The sequence below is a fragment of the Vipera berus genome (assembly GCF_964194415.1).
Source record: "Vipera berus genome assembly, chromosome: 2".
Taxonomy (NCBI): Eukaryota; Metazoa; Chordata; class Lepidosauria; order Squamata; family Viperidae; genus Vipera; species Vipera berus.
Window position 1 is genome coordinate 235,352,570 of NC_138203.1, and position 18,997 is coordinate 235,371,566.

General features: G+C 37.3%; 1 protein-coding gene across 1 annotated transcript in view; it reads right to left on the minus strand.

Moving 5' to 3' along the window:
* Positions 1–8,744: 8,744 nt before the first annotated feature.
* Positions 8,745–18,997, minus strand: part of EEFSEC (eukaryotic elongation factor, selenocysteine-tRNA specific) — a 170,752-nt gene continuing 160,499 nt past the window's right edge. Inside the window, exon 7 of the mRNA XM_081317729.1 lies at positions 8,745–10,106. Coding sequence (XP_081173855.1) covers positions 9,922–10,106 — 185 coding nt within the window. The 3' untranslated portion in view covers positions 8,745–9,921. The remainder of the gene's footprint in view (positions 10,107–18,997) is intronic.

An 18,997-nucleotide genomic window follows, 5' to 3' on the forward strand; every position in this document is an offset into this window, starting at 1 on the left:
TTTGAAACAATAGTTGCCATTATTTGCTGTATAAATAGAAACATTTCTTCTCCTCTATTTCAGTCTTGCACTTAAGCATTTATCGTGCAAATAATGCCAAACACTTAAGATGGCGCCTTCAAGAAAAAAAAATAACACCTGGAGTTTCTAATGCACAGGATTAATATTGCAGTACTCAGTGTAATCCATTCTTTTGTAAATACAGACTCTTCACTGGGAAGGCTCAAAACTCAGATTTTTTTTTTAGACAAGGTAACTCACTGGGTCACTCCCTCTCAGCCCAATCTACCTGACAGGGGTGCTGTCATAGGGATAAAATGGAGTGAGATCCCCACAGAAGCTGCTTCAAGCTCCTGGAGGAAAGGCAGTATATCTGCCAAATAAGAGTTTGCTGGTTTAGTTATAAATATTTATATTTGAATTATTTTGAAGTATGAGGAGAATATATCTGTTCTAGTGAACTACTGATTATAAGCCACTGGGTCCCATATGGATGGAAGAGGCATACAGTAATAATAGATAAGACCTTACAAAATAAGAGAAAGGGAGAGGGGGAGAATGGAACGGGGGGGGGGGGAATGTGACCTTTCTCCTAGTCTATAGACTCATGTTGCACATTGATACAGGATCGTGAACAAACTGGATGGCCTTTCTCTATCTCCTCTTTCACCCAATAACACTAGAAGTGAGCAACTGATTCTTATGGAGTCACCAAGAACAGAGAAGCATTTACGTCCCAGAGTAATCAGAGGTGGCATTTCAGCACATGAAGGCAAAAACAAACAAAAAACCTTCAATGGCACCTGAATTTGAGATGAGTGGACATCAGTAATTTTAGCTATTTGATCAAAAGAGAAACATTGCATCAAGAAATGTTTATGAATCAAATCTATTTCTCCCCCCCCCCGAAAAACATGTATCAGCTAGAATGAGATTTGTTTCTGCATCTTCAATATTCACATACTGTGTATCTTCAGATGGCTCAAAAGGGAATAGGATGCCATGAATGAAAATGTCCAGACGAAACCACTCCAAAAAACCTCATGGTACCTTTGCACAACAGTTTTATTGTTCAAGATATCCCCATCTACACAACTAATTCAAATTTGCGTTTTATCTTTTCTCTTTGAATCTGCAATCAAGTTGGATAGCAAGGTTTTTTTTTCTTTTTTACACAAACAGACAATGAAAGTTTACAAACTCAGGTAGCAAAATTGTTGACAATTCCATAACAGAGACGAAGAGAACAAAAATAAAAGGAACACAAAGGAAACTACTAGGTGATGACCAACAATGTGTTAATTCCTAAGAGAAAATTTATTTGGAATCCAACCATTCTAGAATTTGGAGAGGAGGGTAAGAACTGCATTCCTGTATAAATGCAGAAGTATGCATACAGTTAATAGGGTATACATAAAATGAGAAGTAGTTGTTGAAAGGTAAAGAAAAAAAAACTGTCCACAGGATTCTCTATTCTTATTAATTTGTTCCATGGATTCTATGTTCTGATGGTAGAAGATTCAAAATGTTTTGATTATTGCATTAGAGGGAATAATAGAAGCTGTGGACAAGCCCCTTGTTCTCTTATTTTTTCAATATAAATTCACAAATGTATGGTCATAGCATGGCATCTATGGGTGGAAGAAAGGGCCAAATGACCAAATGTGTGTCATGGTATTGCAGTGTAAACGCCATTCATTTTGTAATTACATGTGACATGCAAGTAGTGTGGATACCCATGGTCATAATATAATGTGAGTTCTATTTATACTGCAGCCTACTGAAAATTGGTCAAGAGAAGATTTTTAAACATGTTCAGAACCATTATTATCATGGGCTGCCCGGAGTTATTGAGAGTCAGGTAGCATACAACTGTAAACAAATCTGTCTACTACTAAACGCATCTGGTTGTTTGTTTGTAACTTTCAGTTGGGAAAATAGTGCGTCCCTGGGCAACCATTTTTGAATCAATTTACCTTAAATGGGCTAATTTACAGAATGCATCCAAAATCCTGGATCCTTGATTCCCATGGGATTGAAATTTGTCAAAGTTGTGACCGCTTAGTGCTGTCCATATGGCTATGTCACCGCAATCAGCCATGGTCATGTGACCATCATTTAGAACACTCCCTGCCAGCTTGTTTCAAGGAAAGTCATTGGAGAAGCTGGCAGGAAATTGATAGTGCTCCCACTCCTCTTTTGCCCACCCATGATCATACTATTTCTCTATTTAGGTCAGGAAATATCTCTGAAATGATAACCATCAGGTCACGGGTTATCTAGTTGTTATTATTATTAAACAATAACAATACATATGGCATTAAAGACAGTAAAGAGATTAACAGTGGATTCACTTCAGCATGTCCCATGGAAAATGGATAAATAGTGAAAACATCTCCATCAGTTTGAGGCTTCTTCCTAATGTATAATGCTTGCAACAAGATTATGTTTTGTATTTGGTACTGCTTACATTTTTTTTTAAAAAAAACCCTCTTATGTTTGTTGTTTGCTTGCATTTGACAACCATATAGCACAGTGCATATTTCTGCATTGAGTAATATACCTGAAAAGAAAGAGATGGGTGAATACACGCAAATCTTATGTTACAACTCATGAACTCTAACTTTCCTTTACCAAAGATGTTTTTAAAAGACCATAAAAATATCTGTCAGCATTTTTCTTATCTCCTACATAGTTCCCAGTCTTTGAACATGTGCTTAACTGATTTTCCTTCAGCCCCAACAAGAATTACAAGAAGAATAGAATCTTTCCCTGCTCTTTTATTGGCCCATTACTGTAGGCCCATAGTTTAGGAGCAAGTTCCTTGACATTTCCTTGGCCCCAATCTACATTTTTCTGGCACTGCGTGGGCATACCAATAAGACTTTCTGTACAGGATTGGGATTGATTGATGGTTCTTGCCTAGAGATTCCAGATTTGCTTTCCTTCTGTTTGGTAGAATGTGGATGCCCACTCTATTATAGACTAAGAAAAACTCCCACTAGGTGTGGGAATTTTCCTTGTGTTGCTGGGATCTGTTTATTACACCTCAAAGTTTAATTCTTGGAGTAGTGATTTCATTATCTGTTGACTGTATGGGAGGGAGAAACATTTACTGTAAATAAATACAGAGTGTTTGTTTCAATGGTGGCTACCCAAATGTAGCCGTCATATTCCACATGGAAAAGAACATGAAAATGAGAATCCCAATTAACCTCGACCTTAGAATAACAACAAAGCCCCCATGATTGTTTTATTTAAGGAGTTTGCTCCACAGCAAAGAAGACTTTTTTTATGTGAGTACATTAATTGCGATTGGAGGGACAAGAGTTCGTTTATCACTTATTTTGTTTTTTTGGATGGGGGAAGTCCAAAAACCTAGAAAACAACGTACTGGAGAAAGCAACAATTTGTTGTAAATAAATCACACATTTTAGAAGCAAGGAGGAAGATGTGATTTTTCTTGTATTTAATTTGAGGGGTTGATGGGGAAGAGAACCACTTTTTAATAAGGTGGAGGATTTTTTTATTTTATTTTTTTGCAGTGGGTGTACAAGAACAAAATGCAATAAGATAACTGAATGCAGCTTATGCTCTTACTGTGCATAAATTGCAATACAGCAGGCCCAGCCGGTCCTTCTCAAATCTTCTCTCTGATTCCCAAGTCTTTGGAGCTAACTACGGGCCTGTGACAAACACACTGCACTCACATTCAAGCTTGGAGAAATTAAAAAAAACAAGAAGGTAGCAGCTGAGACATGCTGGAACAAGAAATTGTGAAATATTCCATTTTCCTGAGTTTGGAGAACATTTTGGAACTCAAAGTGTGTAGTTCTGCGCTCAGAACACTTCAAACAGCCACTTCAGCTCATACCGTTTCACACCCCCTTCTGAATGGCTTTAAAGAGTGGCAGTTAGGAGTCTGTTCTCATAGCATTGTCCGTGATAACCAACACCTGATCACTCCAGCTCTTCTTTTTTCTCTCACATGTACAAGCCAGGACTTGGCTTTTGTTACAAACGCAGTGCCCGAGGCACCATATTAATCACATCTTGTTTTCCAAGTGCAACTGTGGTGACTCAGATATGGAAGAGGCATCTTGCCTGGGCAGAAAGGAACTACCACATCCTATCCTTTGATCTAACTGTATTACACTTTCAGCTGATAAGAGAACAATGTGTCCCTTGGGAATCTTGAAGGGCTCCTAGATGGGGAAGCAGCTCTGGTATAACAGACTTGCGGTTAAATATTTAAACTGAGGGAGCTGGGCATAAAAGGCCACAATATGGCAGGATTTGGATTTCCTTTCAGCCCCAATGCTTTACTAAATGGTGGCAAAATAAAGGGTGTTCCTGGCTACGTTGTTAAGTCACATTCCAGTTGCTACAACATTATTGAGTGTTACAAAGAGAACTGCAGCTCCAGCTTAAATATGATCAGCATGATTGTCATCAACCAACTGGGACAAGCAGAGCTGGCAACGGAACTCTTTGGGATCATGCCCTTAAATGAAGCTTAAATAAATTCCACCAGAGGGGAGAAACTCCCTTCCTAGAAGCAACTTTATAAAGGTCACCCCACCCGACCCCATTCAACAGATACCTTCTTCTCCAACGAAAATGCTGCATTAAGCCCTGGGTATTGGTATCAATTTGTCATTCTCTGGCTTTTCTCAGTATCTGCTTCAAACCTTTTACTTTTGCAGTAATTACGGGTATTGTCTCCTGCAGCAGATGCTAGCGGTGCGACATGTTCCACAACATTTAATCCTTTCCCTTGCTGCCATTCTGGAGCTTCACGGCTTAATGAAACAAGAGTCAGTAGATCACAATATGACCCTGTTAATATTTTTAATGCCACTTTTACAAATTACACCATAATGCACCGATTACCAGGATGAAAGCAAAATCTCAGCTGCGTCTGTCTGGAGCCCAAATAAAAGAACATTTGAACATCTGTTCATTTTACAAATGTCTTTAAAAGCTTTGATTTTCTTGTAATCATTTGGTTCCACCATTTCACTTATTTTCTGAATGTATATCCAACAGCCTCAGGACAGTAGCCAGAGATCAGGGTAATAGTACATTATAATCAAAGTTCCTGGGTGCGTTTCTGTTTTTCTTTCAGAATTAACTACTGTAGATTGGAGCGGGGTGGGGTGGGGGAGAGAGAAACAGCTTTGTCTCCTTTATTAATTCAGAGTTCATAGTGGAAGAAGACAAAGTGAAATACTGAGATAGTTCAAAAGCAAAGATGTCTTTTTAAGGCAACTTAATGTATACTGTTTGTCTAGAACAGACATCTCAAACACAAGGCCCGGGGCCTGGATTCGGCCCGCAAAGTGGTTTCATGCGGCCCGCGAAGCCATCCTGGAAACAGTGAGGGAACGGCCCCCACTGCCTTGGCCCTGGCCCAGAGACCCTCCTTCTGCCAGAGACCCTCAGATCTGTCCCACTCCTGCCCAGGCCCCCATAGGCACCCTTGATGCGTAGAGCTGGCCACGCCCACCCAGTAGGCTGCGCCCACCCTGGCCATACCCACCCGGCCCCCTGAGGGTAACCGCAATGCTGATGCGGCCCTCAATGAAATTGAGTTTGACACCCCTGGTCTAGAACTATTCCTGTTGCCCACAGTCCATTCTAAATGATATTAGATAGGGACACACACAAATAATACTTTGAAATATGTCTACAAATGCCTTCTTTCCAGATGTTTGCACCAAAGGGCAAAATATGGCGTTTTAAACATTGTCAGTTGCAGGGTCATTAGTGTTAGGAGTAAAGTTTCCAAAAGAGCCAAACAAAGCAACAATTATTAAATCCTAGACTATCTAGAAGAGTAAAGGAGTATGATGAAAGCAAGAAAAAAGTAGGGGAAATAGAAAAAAAGTGTTAAAGTGGAAGATAAGCATCTTATACAGTAGCTTCGGCACAAAGTGTTCCTGAGGCATCACAAGCTATAAAAGGAGAGGAAGCAAACCTGAATTAACCATTTTAACCTGCATTCATATGCACAGATAAATAAAATATAATGCACTGGACTTCCCGATTTATTATGTGTGAGCATCCACACACATTTGGAAATGTTCAGTACGTTTTCTCTAGAACTGTTCCACTTTTAAACATGTGTAAAAGTGAGGGGAATGTAACTTTAGACCTTTTGAGCTTGGAGCCAATATAGCAGTAAGAAAAGAAAAAGCATGCAAAACAGTTTAGCTTTCTTCTTGGAGTAGCTGAATACCTTTGTAGGCCCAATCCAACAACTGGAGAGAAACGGAGAGGTGTCAGGAAAGGGCCAGCTGTTTTGAAACCAGAAGCTTTTCTTTTGGGACTGATTGATAAACAACTGGGAAAAAATCATGATGCTTTGGTTTTGGAACAAGGTTACTGCAGCAAAATTATTGCATGCACAAAGATGGAAAGATTCAGCATTACCTAAAATAGAGGTATTTTTTTCAGCACTCTGCTTATGCTCAGAAGCACACCTTTTAACAAGAGCTCCTGCACAATTGGAGCTAACAGATTCATATCTACATAGCTGAATCTACAGCCTACCTTTATATTTTTATGTGGTTTGTTTTTCAGGGCCCTGAATGGCAAATCAAGCACCTATTATTCAGATTTTTAATGAAAATGTACCGTACCTCTTCACACCATCATTTTTGTAGGAATGTTATGGATAAACATACATGTGTGAGACCTTCTCCCTCCCACACTTGAAGGGGCTGGTAAGCAGGAATTCAAATTAAAGCTTCTGGACAGTCTCCATTTGAACACATTCAGTCCACCATCTCTCTTAGCAATTCTGTAACTGTTTTTCTATTATTTGTACATTGGAAGTTCTGTAAAAGATACTAAGCAACTAAATTGTAAATAATAACTGAGACTATAGTAGGGAGATTACAGTTTTAATGAAACACTGGGGGTTAGTAGACTGTAACATATTAATTATAAGTAAAGGCTGGATGTCCAGAGTTCACATTCAGCTCAGCTCCTCTATGTTGCACATTTTATGCTTCTATTTATTTTGGAATCTGCACCTGGAATACCTGATTCTCTTCAGTTCCTTCCATCTTTATCTTATAATTGCTGGCTAGGTTAGTGACCATTTTCCACAATTAGGTTACAATTGGATAAGAGAGTCAAAGACTTACATTAAGTGGGCTGGAGATTTAAACCACTGTTGCCCCAGGAACATGTTTTAAAATATGTATTTTGCTGCCCAACGTATGTTCTCTGAGCAGCATATAATGAAATACAGGTAGTACTCAGTTTACAAGAAGTTGTTTAGTGATTATTTGAAGTTACAACAATGGCACTGGAAAACTGACTTATGGCTGTTTTCACGCTTATGACTGTTGCAGCATCTCCATGGGTCAGGTGATCAAAAGTCAGACACTTGGCAACCGACTCGTATTTATGATGGTTGCAGTGTCCCAGGGTCATGTGATCACTTTTTGCAATCTTCTGACAAACAAAGTCAATGGGGAAGCCAGATTCATTTAACTAACTTAACAACTGCAGTGATTCACTTAACAGCTGTGGGAAAGAAAGGTCATAAAATGGAGAAAAAACTCCATAACTGTCTGACCTAGCAACAGAAATTATGGGCTCATTTGTGGTCATAAATTGAGGACTACTTGTGTTACACTTTTAATTGGTAAATAAAGATACTAGCATGAAAAAAGGGTTGTGGGCAGTGGTGCGATTCAGCCAGTTTGCACCAGTTCGGCAGAATCGGTAACTAGTTTTTGTTTGCCCAGGCCCAGGATGGACTTCCGGAGGCGGCATCCACACAGAGAACCGGTTGTTCACATATTTGAATCCCACCATTGGTTGTGGGTATTATTGACAATACATGCACTTGCTCACTTTTCTATGTTCATGGATATGCATATATGAAAACTCTATTAAAAGGGCTATTTATGCTTTATGAAAAAAAAGATTAGAAGTCGTGGCGTAATGGAAATTATAATCCGATCTGGGTCACCTGGCAAACACCGAAAATTGCTGGGAAGGCTTCTGATATGAAAATAAAATGTCTATTTTCCTCTATAACTTTTATTTCTGTACCTCTGAATAGCAGAAGCTATTCATTCAATAACTAAATGTTGAATTACTTATAGATTATACTAAAAGTACAGCCCATAATTCTAGGGGTTGTAACTAAAACGTCAGCTGGAACTCACTCAGCAGAAATCACCCAAGTTTATCACTCAAGCTTTAGGTAATGATTTAAAAGTGTCCATAGCTTAGTTTAAAGGAATCCAAACCAAGTTAGGTTAGATAGCAAAATCTATCATGCAAGGCTACAATATAGAATTCCTCATTTCCAGATTTTTTTTCCTATAGCCTCCCTATCAATTAAATTATTATTATTATTATTATCAAGTCTTTCATCATGTAGAGCAATTGAAAATGGAATAGTTCTTAATATTCAGGAGAGCTTTCTTGTTTTTATCTGAAATTCATCCTTGTCTCTATTACTATTTTATTTATGTATTATATTTATACGCTACTTTACTTTTTGAAACAGTCCAGTCAACCTATGGCAATACCTTATATAATTTTAACTTTAGGTTAAGGTTTTAAGATTATGTCATCAGAGGAAAAATACAGGACTGTGACCTTTTGAATAAAAGGTGGAGCAAAAGTGGTAAAAAAGACCACTCAATACATTATCTCTCCCCCCAAAATAACCCTAGAAAAAAGTCACAATAAATAGCAACCATAAACATCCCAAACTGTCTTTATTGCTCCTTTATGCGTGACATTTTCCCCATCAGAAATATACAAAACATTCAGAAATTAATTTTAGTAATGTAAAGAATTTTATATTCAGCAGTTATTAGAAATTAGCTCTCATTTCTTAAATTGGCAAAACTCTAAGAAAGCATGTAAATTATGATAACTAATACTCCTAAGTTTAATGGGCAACAAAAAAAAACCACCTTCTGGGATCTATCTCTGACCAGAGAAATCCTCCAAAATTTAGTTAATATCCAGTAGACTCCAAAGCCTAAACGCTGACCTTGCTCCACTTTCTAAATATGGTTGATCTTGGATTTTCCCTTCCAATTTTTGGTTTTGCTAGAGATTAAGTGATTTTGTATGGGGAGAGAAAAGGGGAACTGAAACTGGGACTTAATAAGTTTTAAAAGTATACTTTACTATTGTTTCAGCAAAATAAAACTAATAAACAAGTAAAAAAACCTTTTAATAATTTGTTATTTTGGTAATAAACATGAAGATGTTTCTGTGATGTTGAATAGTATTTATTTTATTCAGGGAAATGACCAGAGAGATTTTATTCTTCTCTCAATTTTTTTTGGAATGGGGAGAGAAAAAAAGAAAGATTAATTTCACATTTACATAGGTGTACATGCAAACATTTATTCAAGCCATTATGAGCCACAAAACAGTATATGCCATGAAATTATGTACATCCCTGAAGATGTTTTGAAACTGAAGCCAGTTAAAATATTACTCAAAATACAAACTTCATTCACAAAATAACCCTTGCCCTATAACTTGTGTATTTTTGTATTTTTGAACATATAAGAATGTAAACAATTTAATTTCAGATGTATTTGCATTTCACTTTTCATCAAGTTTTCCATTTATTTTGTTTATTGACACAATAATAATACGCAATTATCAAAAATATGAAAAGGTTTACATAGAATATATTAATATGAAAACATTTCTACTACCTGCAAAAGAGTATCATGTACCTGTACCTATACCACAACAGGCTGGAACTGGAAAGCATGATGGAGGGAAGAAGGGGAAAGGCAGAGGGAGAGGTAGGGAGAGAGAAAGAGAGAGAGAGAGAGGGAATGAGAGAGAGAGAGAAAGAGAGAAAGTATGTGAACAGTGTATGGAACCCGCCATCAAGCCATTTTGGTGTTCAAACATGGCTCAAGACTGAATCATTTTTTTCTGTGAATCAAAGACGTATCTTTTAAAAAAAAGAGTGATATGAACAGGATGAGCAGAATCCACCTTGTTACTTTCATCCTCTTTTGCTGAATCTCCCTTCCCTGCCTTGGGCTTCTTCTTAGAAATGGCAGTCAGAAGTGCCTTTGTTTCTGGCTTCACCCCATCTGAAAAGATTTGTTAAAAAAACATATTAGAAAGGAAACATCTCCAGGCAGCCATCTCAAAATCTTACAGAGGTTTGGAAATGAGCTCCATATCCAAATTATTTGCAGGATTGCACAGCATCCACAGCAAGAACAGCACTGCAGAAAACCCAGGAAAATGGACAAATCTGGGTTAGGACGCTAAGTTTGTCGGTCAGAAGGTCGGCAGTTTGGCGGGTCGAATCCCGAGTGACACATAACAGAGGGAGCGCCTGTTACTCGTCCCAGCTTCTGCCAACCTAGCAATTCGAAAGCACGTAAAAATGCAAGTAGAAAAATAGGGACCACTACGGTGGGAAGGTAACAGCGTTCTGTGTGCCTTTGGTGTCTAGTCATGCCGGCCACATGACCATGCAGACGTCCTCGGACAAGCGCTGGCTCTTCAACTTTGAAACGGAGATGAGCACCAGCCCCTAGAGTCGGAAACGACTAGCACACATGTGCGGGGGAACCTTTACCTTTACCATCTATTACCATTGATCTGCAGGATAAATATGTCAACTTTCTGAATACAGGTTGCCTACCTTATATATAGGATAGTTTATATTTAAGTGGTGACAGTAAGGAGAATTATTTTTTTTAAGTTCAAACATTTTATTGGCAAATAAAGATTAAAATAAAATATGCTACTCAAGAACCTTTCTTTTAAATGTCTTTATTTAACTTGTTACATTTGAGATTAATATGTGGGGAGCATGGGTAATCTGAATCAAAACAAAAACAGTTAACTGCTATTCAGGGCTTGGCAATGTTTTGGCCAAGTTGCTAGCAGAGATTTCCTTAAAAGCATATTCAGTCCCACCTGGCTACATATTCTGCAAATGTAGGTATTGGGCAGTAAGCCAATTTTAGCTCAGGTATTTCTAACCTGTGGTGTCACATAACCTTATCTCAAACACTTAATCAGTTTCTCTCCTCTCATATTGAAATACAGAGACAGTTTCTTATAACATGGCCCAACAATAAGATTGAGATGTTTATGATTTACTGGAGACAGGTCGTCTACATTCACAGGTCGTCTACATGCACAGGTCATCTGTTCCACTGCAGACAACCTAAAGGGCCATTCACAGTTAATTGTGAATTGATTCAGCACCAGAATATACGTATAATATATGAATGCACCTGGAATTCAAATTTTTAAAATAGTAAGGATGAATATGGATGGGCAGCACTATATATAGATGACTTCCAAGGTCCCTTCCAACATCATCATCATATTATTATTATTAATATTATTAATATTATTAATATTATTATTAGTAGTAGTCCACCACAAGGTAGGGACAGCATATTACAAAGGCCTAACTAAGAAGAAACAGGACACGAAATGTAGTCCTTTTTGTTCCTAATATTTAAGAGATTTTTCCAGATATGATTCAACACTTCCTCATAGTTCCCTACCTTATGAAATATGATCATGTAAGTCAAACTCCCACCTGATTCAAGCATGATTTTGCAAGAGGAAAAGTAAATATTACTAGAAAAGTTGTATAGCCAGTTAACATAGTGAATTTTAATGTGGACATCTAAGATATGGTTCTGAGTTAATCTGACAAAAGCTACATTACTTAAAATGTAAAATGTTAATACAGCAAACTTAGTATAAGGAATTATTGGTCTGGTCATTATAATTGGCTGCTGCTCTCCTTTGTCGGTATTATCAACTTAACTTGTGAAATAATCTTCAGATCAGCTGTTAAGATCTAAATATTTTTTCTTTTTTTACGAACTTTTTCAAATTACAGCATTTCAAGTCACCAAGTTGTTTTTTTTAAAAAAAAATATTAGATTCAATACTGAAGTAATCAGTTCTATATGTATTATGCTTTTCTATCAAGAGGGCAGTTAATGTCTTATGTCCATATTCAGAAGTGTGAAAGCTTCTTATATGAGTTTATAAGAGCTGGGGGAAATATTTCATCCCAACAATGTAAAAGATAATGTTTTTATAGATTGTTGTATACTCCAAATAAGTTGTTTAACATCTGAACAGGGCTTCAAAAAGGCTTCTCCGTGTATTTTAGGAAACCATTATAATATTTAACTGCAATGTTTGAGTAGGTTTCTTTTTGTATTGTTTAAAGAACAAACACTGGAGATTTTAAGCACTTAGCTCAGAGATTTAAATACTTATTTTAGTAAATAATTTAATATATTTAGATGTAATTTAATTTAAATTTCTAATCAAAGATACACTGAATGCTAACTGTTAAGAATCTTGGTAACTCCTCTGTCCACTTATAAATACCATATTTCTCCCTTTCCTTGTTTGTTCAATCTTGTTTCTCTGCTTTAGAAATGATCATTTTTAAAAAAGAAATGTACAAGAAAAAAACCCCGAGAGGCTCACTCACCCTCTCGGTCTTCAAAGACTTATGAAATGCCAGCAGAGTCAGGCCCAAATGTATGTGGGGGCGAGGGTGTTGTTGCTGCTGCTATCTTTGCAAGCTAGCTTGGCCAGATGTATGTTCGCTTTATCTTCTTACTTAATCCACTCACCTCACTGTTAAAGAATTGTTGTGCAGGCCAATAGAGCTAAAACATTATTTTCAATTGTAACTAAAAATAATCTCAAATACTTGGCAGCATGTAGCTGCACACAATGGATGTGGAATTAAGACTCAGCATAAAGCAGTACACTCTTGTTAAAGCAACTTATTTACCTAGAACTTTATCAGGAGTGTCACATTTCATACAAAGTGTAGGCAGACTACCTCAATATTAATATATATTAATAACAATAATGTATTAAATTGATATCACCTGACTCCAACTCTGAATGGTTTAAATTATTAAAACTTTTAAAAACAAGAAAACAATACAAATGTGTTAGTATCCACTTATTCTGATTAAGCCAGTTCTCACATGTGAATATTAGAGGGTGTGTGTGTGTGTGTGTGTGTGTGTGTGTGTGTGTGTGTGTAACAAAATCATCCATCCATCTATCCATCCATCAGGTAATTATTTGTATAACTAAGTTATAATGGTTGCTTGAAATGTGAACAGTTATGTACACCAGGGCTTTTCAACCAGTGGTACGGGTACATTGGCACCTGGCAGGTGGTACGCGATCATCCTAGAAAAGTGGTAGCGGGGGAGTAGAATGAGCTAAACGAGTGGCAGCACTGCACAAGCCTGAGCGACAGATGGCTGGAGCTGCAGGGCTGTCAGGGCTAAGCGGAAGCGCCAGGATCAGCGCTTCTTCGGGGCTGTCAGGGCTCAGTGGAAGGGCCAGGATCAGTGGCAGTCTCCAGCTGGAGCTCGGCACTGATCCTGGCACTTCTGAGCTCAGAAGAAGCACTGATCAGCTGTAATGTTGCAGCATCCCCAGGGTCTTGTGATTTACATTCAGATGCTTGGCAACTGATTCATATTTATGACGGTCACAGTGTTCCGGGGTCACGTGAAGTGACCAAAATCTGCTGCAACCACCCAGAGATGGGGGGGAATAAAACCAAACACTCCCCACCCCACCCCCACTGCCAATCCTCAACAGAAATGCTCACAACAATGAAAACCTCAGACAGGCGGGCAGGCAGGTGTCTTGCTCGGCTGTGGCTTGGGGGGCACTTTTTTCAATGTCATTGTAACTTCAAACAGTCACTAAGCGAACTGTTGTAAGTCGAGGACTACCTGTACTTCATCACTTTTTTCCTTTTTACTGGTGGTACTCAGATGTTGCCATATCCTAAAAATGGTACAATGGGTGAAAAGGTTGAAAAGCCCTGATGTATACTACTGAGACTAATCTGATTGTGATGGGGAAAATTTGACTGAATACAATAAATAAATTTACAGAGAGATATTTATATACATCTTACTTTTCCAAATATTCAAAGCAGTTTGCAACAAAATCTATTGATCAAATCCTCCCAAAAGCCTGCTCCTTCTTAAAAGTAAATTTAAAAAACTAAACGCCCCAGTCTGTATTTCCGTTATACTGTATTAACTCTTATCTATTATGATTCCTAACTATTGATTTACACAGATGAATATTCTTTGTGTGAAGAACATTTATAGGAAGGAGATGCTCAGCTTTGTAAGGAAGTTTACACAGGAAGCTCTATAAGCCTTAAACAGGACTACAAAGTAGTTTCTACTCAGTTCCAAACAAGTACTTCACAGCATGCAAAAGCACAAGCATAGCACCTGCCTTCATCTCATTAAAGCAGCAGTGTCTTCTCACAGAATCATGAGACAATTTGGAAAAAAAGGCAGTGCTGCATTAAGGAACTGTGCAGAGGCATTTCATTCCAGCCTTGTGTACCCTAACTTTTGGAAACAAACTAAAGCACGGTACCCCTGTATTTAAACAGAAACTTAAATTATTCCCAGCAGTAACCATTCAAACAGCATCAGAACAACTATACAATTATAATCACTCATTCAACACTGCTTTACATAGAGAAGGAGCAGACAGAGCAAAAAGAAAGAAGTAAAAAGGACAGGGGAACCAAGCTTTACAAAAGCATAATCATATTAAACTTTGGAGGGGGGGAAAAAGAGAAGAAATAGAAGCCAAAGAGCATTTTGATTGCAAATTTGTATCCTTTTGAGCAGAGAATTATCTCCAAGGCATTTGTAGCTGGGAAATAGAAAAAAAAATATGGTAGGTAGCTAACCAAGTGGAATCGTGGGCTGCCAGCCAAAAGCAGCTCAGGTATTACTGCTAGGTATTTAAATTACTTAATCAAATCCCAAGGCCCTTATTCTGCAAACTGATTAGGTAGTTGCTGGCATCACACCCTGACAAATGGCATGGTGGGGTTTTTTTTCACTCTGGTGCCAGGAGGTCTATGGGCTGAAGAGGCTCTGTGACACAGGCAGCACAAAGAGGGAAAGCACAAGCAGACAGGCTGGGAGCCACAATCTAGGTTTCATCTACCTCGGTGGATTTCTCGTATTACACACAATGCATACTTTACATTTTACAAGACCAAGGAAATGAAGGAAAATATATCTTTCACCAAATAAGACATCAGCCCCTTAATAACTGAAATGACGGATATTTTTAGATGGAGGTCTAGTTTAACTTACTTACATTAAGAGTCTAATCTCTTCTGAACAATGACTGTGTAAGCTTGAATAAATAGTAAGAAATCTGTTCCATTAATTAAGTGCTGCCTGTACTACTCAGATTTGTAACAAATGTTAATAGATTTCTCTCCCTTTTCTCTGTTGGACAATTACTTTATTTTGCCAACTTGCTAATGGATTAAATTGAAAAGGTCTGTGTGTTTAAAAAGAAAGGGATTGTGTGTGAGAAAGAAAAGACTTTAGCTTCAAAGTTACAATAGGCAAGTGGCCCACACTGCTCAGAAATACCTGTGTCTCTCTGTGTGTGTGTGTGTGTGTGTGTGTGTGTGTGTGTGTAGTGCTCTAGGGCCAAGGGAAGAACAGGAAGTTTAACTAACCAATCACCTACAATTTACTTAACAAGTTTATTGTAGTGTCCCCCATTCTTTTATTAACTAGATATAAAAACAAAAAGAATACACAAAGAAGGAAAAAGGATTTTTATTCTAGCTTTATGGCATAAATTCTATACGTAGAAAAAAATTTCTGTCACTCCTATCATCAACTTACTTGCTCATGGTCTGCTCACTTATGTTTTCCTCAAATAAGTTGTGCATTAGCTTTGAACTAATTTGCAAACAATAATATATTTATACATTGCTATGCCCATTGAAGTATTATTTATGTTTCCTACAAGCCATCATTTATGTTTTGCAATGATCTTCCTACTGTTGCATTGTATCCAAAGCAAGTAAACACACTGGCTTTGTGCCGTAGTTTGAACATCTGAAAGTAGAAACATCCACCTAGGATACTAATTAGTATATATTACATAGTCTATTTAAGTATAAGCTTTACTTATTTCACTGGGAAAATCAAACCTGCACTAAAAAAAATAATTCCAATCGGGATTAATGTAAGAAAATAGTTAAAGCTGTGTAACTTTTTCCCAATACAAGTAAACTAAGTTTAGTTCAGCACTTAATTTCTTCTTTGAAAATAAGTTGAAGCACAGATTTCTATAGTGGCAATTCCATTTTTCTTCTCTAGCTTGACTCTACAACTGAATATAAACATAAGCAATCAGTAATTTGGTATTCAAATTACACACAACGAAGCATAGGATTTTATTTCTTCGGGGAACAAACTGAAAGAAAGGCAGGTTGCTTTTAATCATTTTACTGTTCTACCTGCTACTAACTACTGCCAATTTGTTCATATCTTCCTAATCAAGTCTAGCAGAAAAATCCAACAGCAGCTAATATTGGGCATCAATTGAGTCTTGATACTTTTACTTTTAAATTCGTGGAGAACTTAAACAATGTGTGCATGTAAATGAACACCTACACCCACACACACACACACAAACACACACAAAGTTTATTTAAGCAAATAGGTTTTATCTGTAACATGGGGAAAGCAGCCTTTTGGCAGCCAGGGACCACACTATGTTATCTTGTTTGGCTTCTGAAGATCACTGATAGCATCAGAAAAGGCTGTAACTGATTTTTTCTGGGGTTTTTTTTTCTTACAGTCACAGAGAGGAAGAATTGGAGAACTGAATTTTATAAGCACATCCTCAATTGCTTATAAATAAAGGATATAGGAAAAGAAACCTTTTAAAAAGTAGTCCCAAGGGCAACTGGACTTTTTCTTTGAAGACATTTCACTTCTCATCCAAGAAGCTTCTTCAGCTCTCTTTTTAAAAAGTAGCTTGCAAGGTTTGTGACTTGCCAAGTACCTGATGACTCGCTATAGTTGGGGACTCTTACAGAACCCACGGCAAGCTGCAAAACGTGGCTGATGACTTATATCCATCAAACTGAATCCCTCAAACTTATCGCTATCCAACTGAAGAGCAACTGGGCTGTGCAGGCTTCAAAACTGATTTGAAAGAAGTGTTTTGCAATGCCTGCAAGTGGAAGCAGTGCAGCAGATGCATTTTTTCCAGCCTCTTGTCGAGTGTTGATGGGGGTGGGGATTCATATATATAAAACTGAGTTCTAAAGAAAACTGTTAGAAAAACAGGTCTGTACATTGGCTATATCAAGTATCAGAGAATAAACAACACTACTTTTAATTATGATAATTCAAATTCACTTCTACTCATTTAGAAAGTTTTTTTTCACCTCACGAGAATGAAAAAATTATAAAATTTGGAACAAGTTTTACCTATGGTGGGAACAGAAAGGAAGGACTTAATAGAGATATACAAGATGTTGAACTTAAATAATATTACAATAAGGTGGATGATAAGATCGAATATTGTATATAAATGATATGTATATAAAATGTATATAACATACAAAAAATGATGTAAGACAAGAAGGTATGTTAAGACTGATTACACTATGTCCAAAGTTTTTAAATATTTTCAACAATAAAATTCGTATTAAAACAAAAAAAGATTTTTTTTTCATATTGAATGACTCCAAGCCAATGCGTAAATAGAAAAGTCAACAAACTTTGTTACATTCATACACCCCATTTATTTCTAATAGAAACAACCAAACAATGTGGAACTGGAGATATCGACAGGAAAATCAACAAAAGAATTAAGTTGTATATGCAAAATGCAAATGGTGGACAGATGTATGAACCAAAAGAGAAAACAGAGATAAACCTATTAATACAGATGGGAATGCTATTTTTTAACCATTTATCTTGAAAAGCTGCATGTGTAAATACAGGTTTTTTGTACAGAGCACTTATGTTCAGTCTTGATGATTTGTTGAAAAACTACAGAATCTATTGAAAGATGATCCAATCCATCTTTCTTTTTGTTTAAGGATATGGCACTATCAAATGTCACCTAGGCTTTTTTCTTTAAAAAAAAACAACCTCTAGTTTCTTTGTGATCTATTTATATTCAGCTTATTAAACTAGTATTAGGATGACCTACAGATGCTAGTTTGCCACAGCAAAACAACACTGAAGACATGGACTGCAGGACAGATGTGCAAAATGTTTAAACTCAATGGTTTCAAGCTTGAAGTGCTGTTTCATGTGTTCCATGCCTGAAAATAGAATAGAACCTGCTTTATTCCATATGTTTTATTCCATTTTCAAAATAAACATAGCCATTTCAAGCACTGCAAAATCCAAGCATTTTGAAATTTAAATGCACATTTTTCTTCACTAATGCTACTTTCTCAAATGAGATCTTATTTGAAAATAAATATTTTTCCAGTTAGGTGGTGTGTGCCACTGCATACTAGTTACGCAAATACATTCTTTTTTCCCCTTGCTTTTAAGCTTTTCTGCTGCTTCTCTCCCCAGTTTAGGGCTAGCTCCATCTATCGTAGTCCCTATTTAAAACCCTCTCCCAAAATAAACTAGGCTATGGCTAAACATAGGCTAAACATAGGAAAGGTAGAGAAACTGTTAGAGAAAAGGCAAAGGCCTACTACCTATAGTGGAAGGGTAACTTCGTAGAAAATTAAATTTTAGAAATATTTCTACTTCCCCTGCAGAAGCAGCTGTGGTGTAACCTGGCAATGCAGTAAAATGAAGCTGAGGCAGGGCCCAGTGCTGAAAAAGCAGGATTCGTCTCTGTCTAAAGAGAAGTGACGGATTCCCTTTCATTTAGTCAGCCCACTCCTCTCTAGGACCTAAGAGTAATGGACAAGAGTGGATCTCTTTTGAATCTGAGTCCAACGCTAGTGGTAGTAGACACAGAACAATCAGCAAATAACCCATCACTATTAACACTGGGCATGTTGTGGACCTAAGAGCAGCATATTATGGGAACACTACACACTGTACTTTAAAGACTCATGCTATTTTCCAACAACTACTATATTTGTCATGATAGCATGGAGAGCACTTGCCTA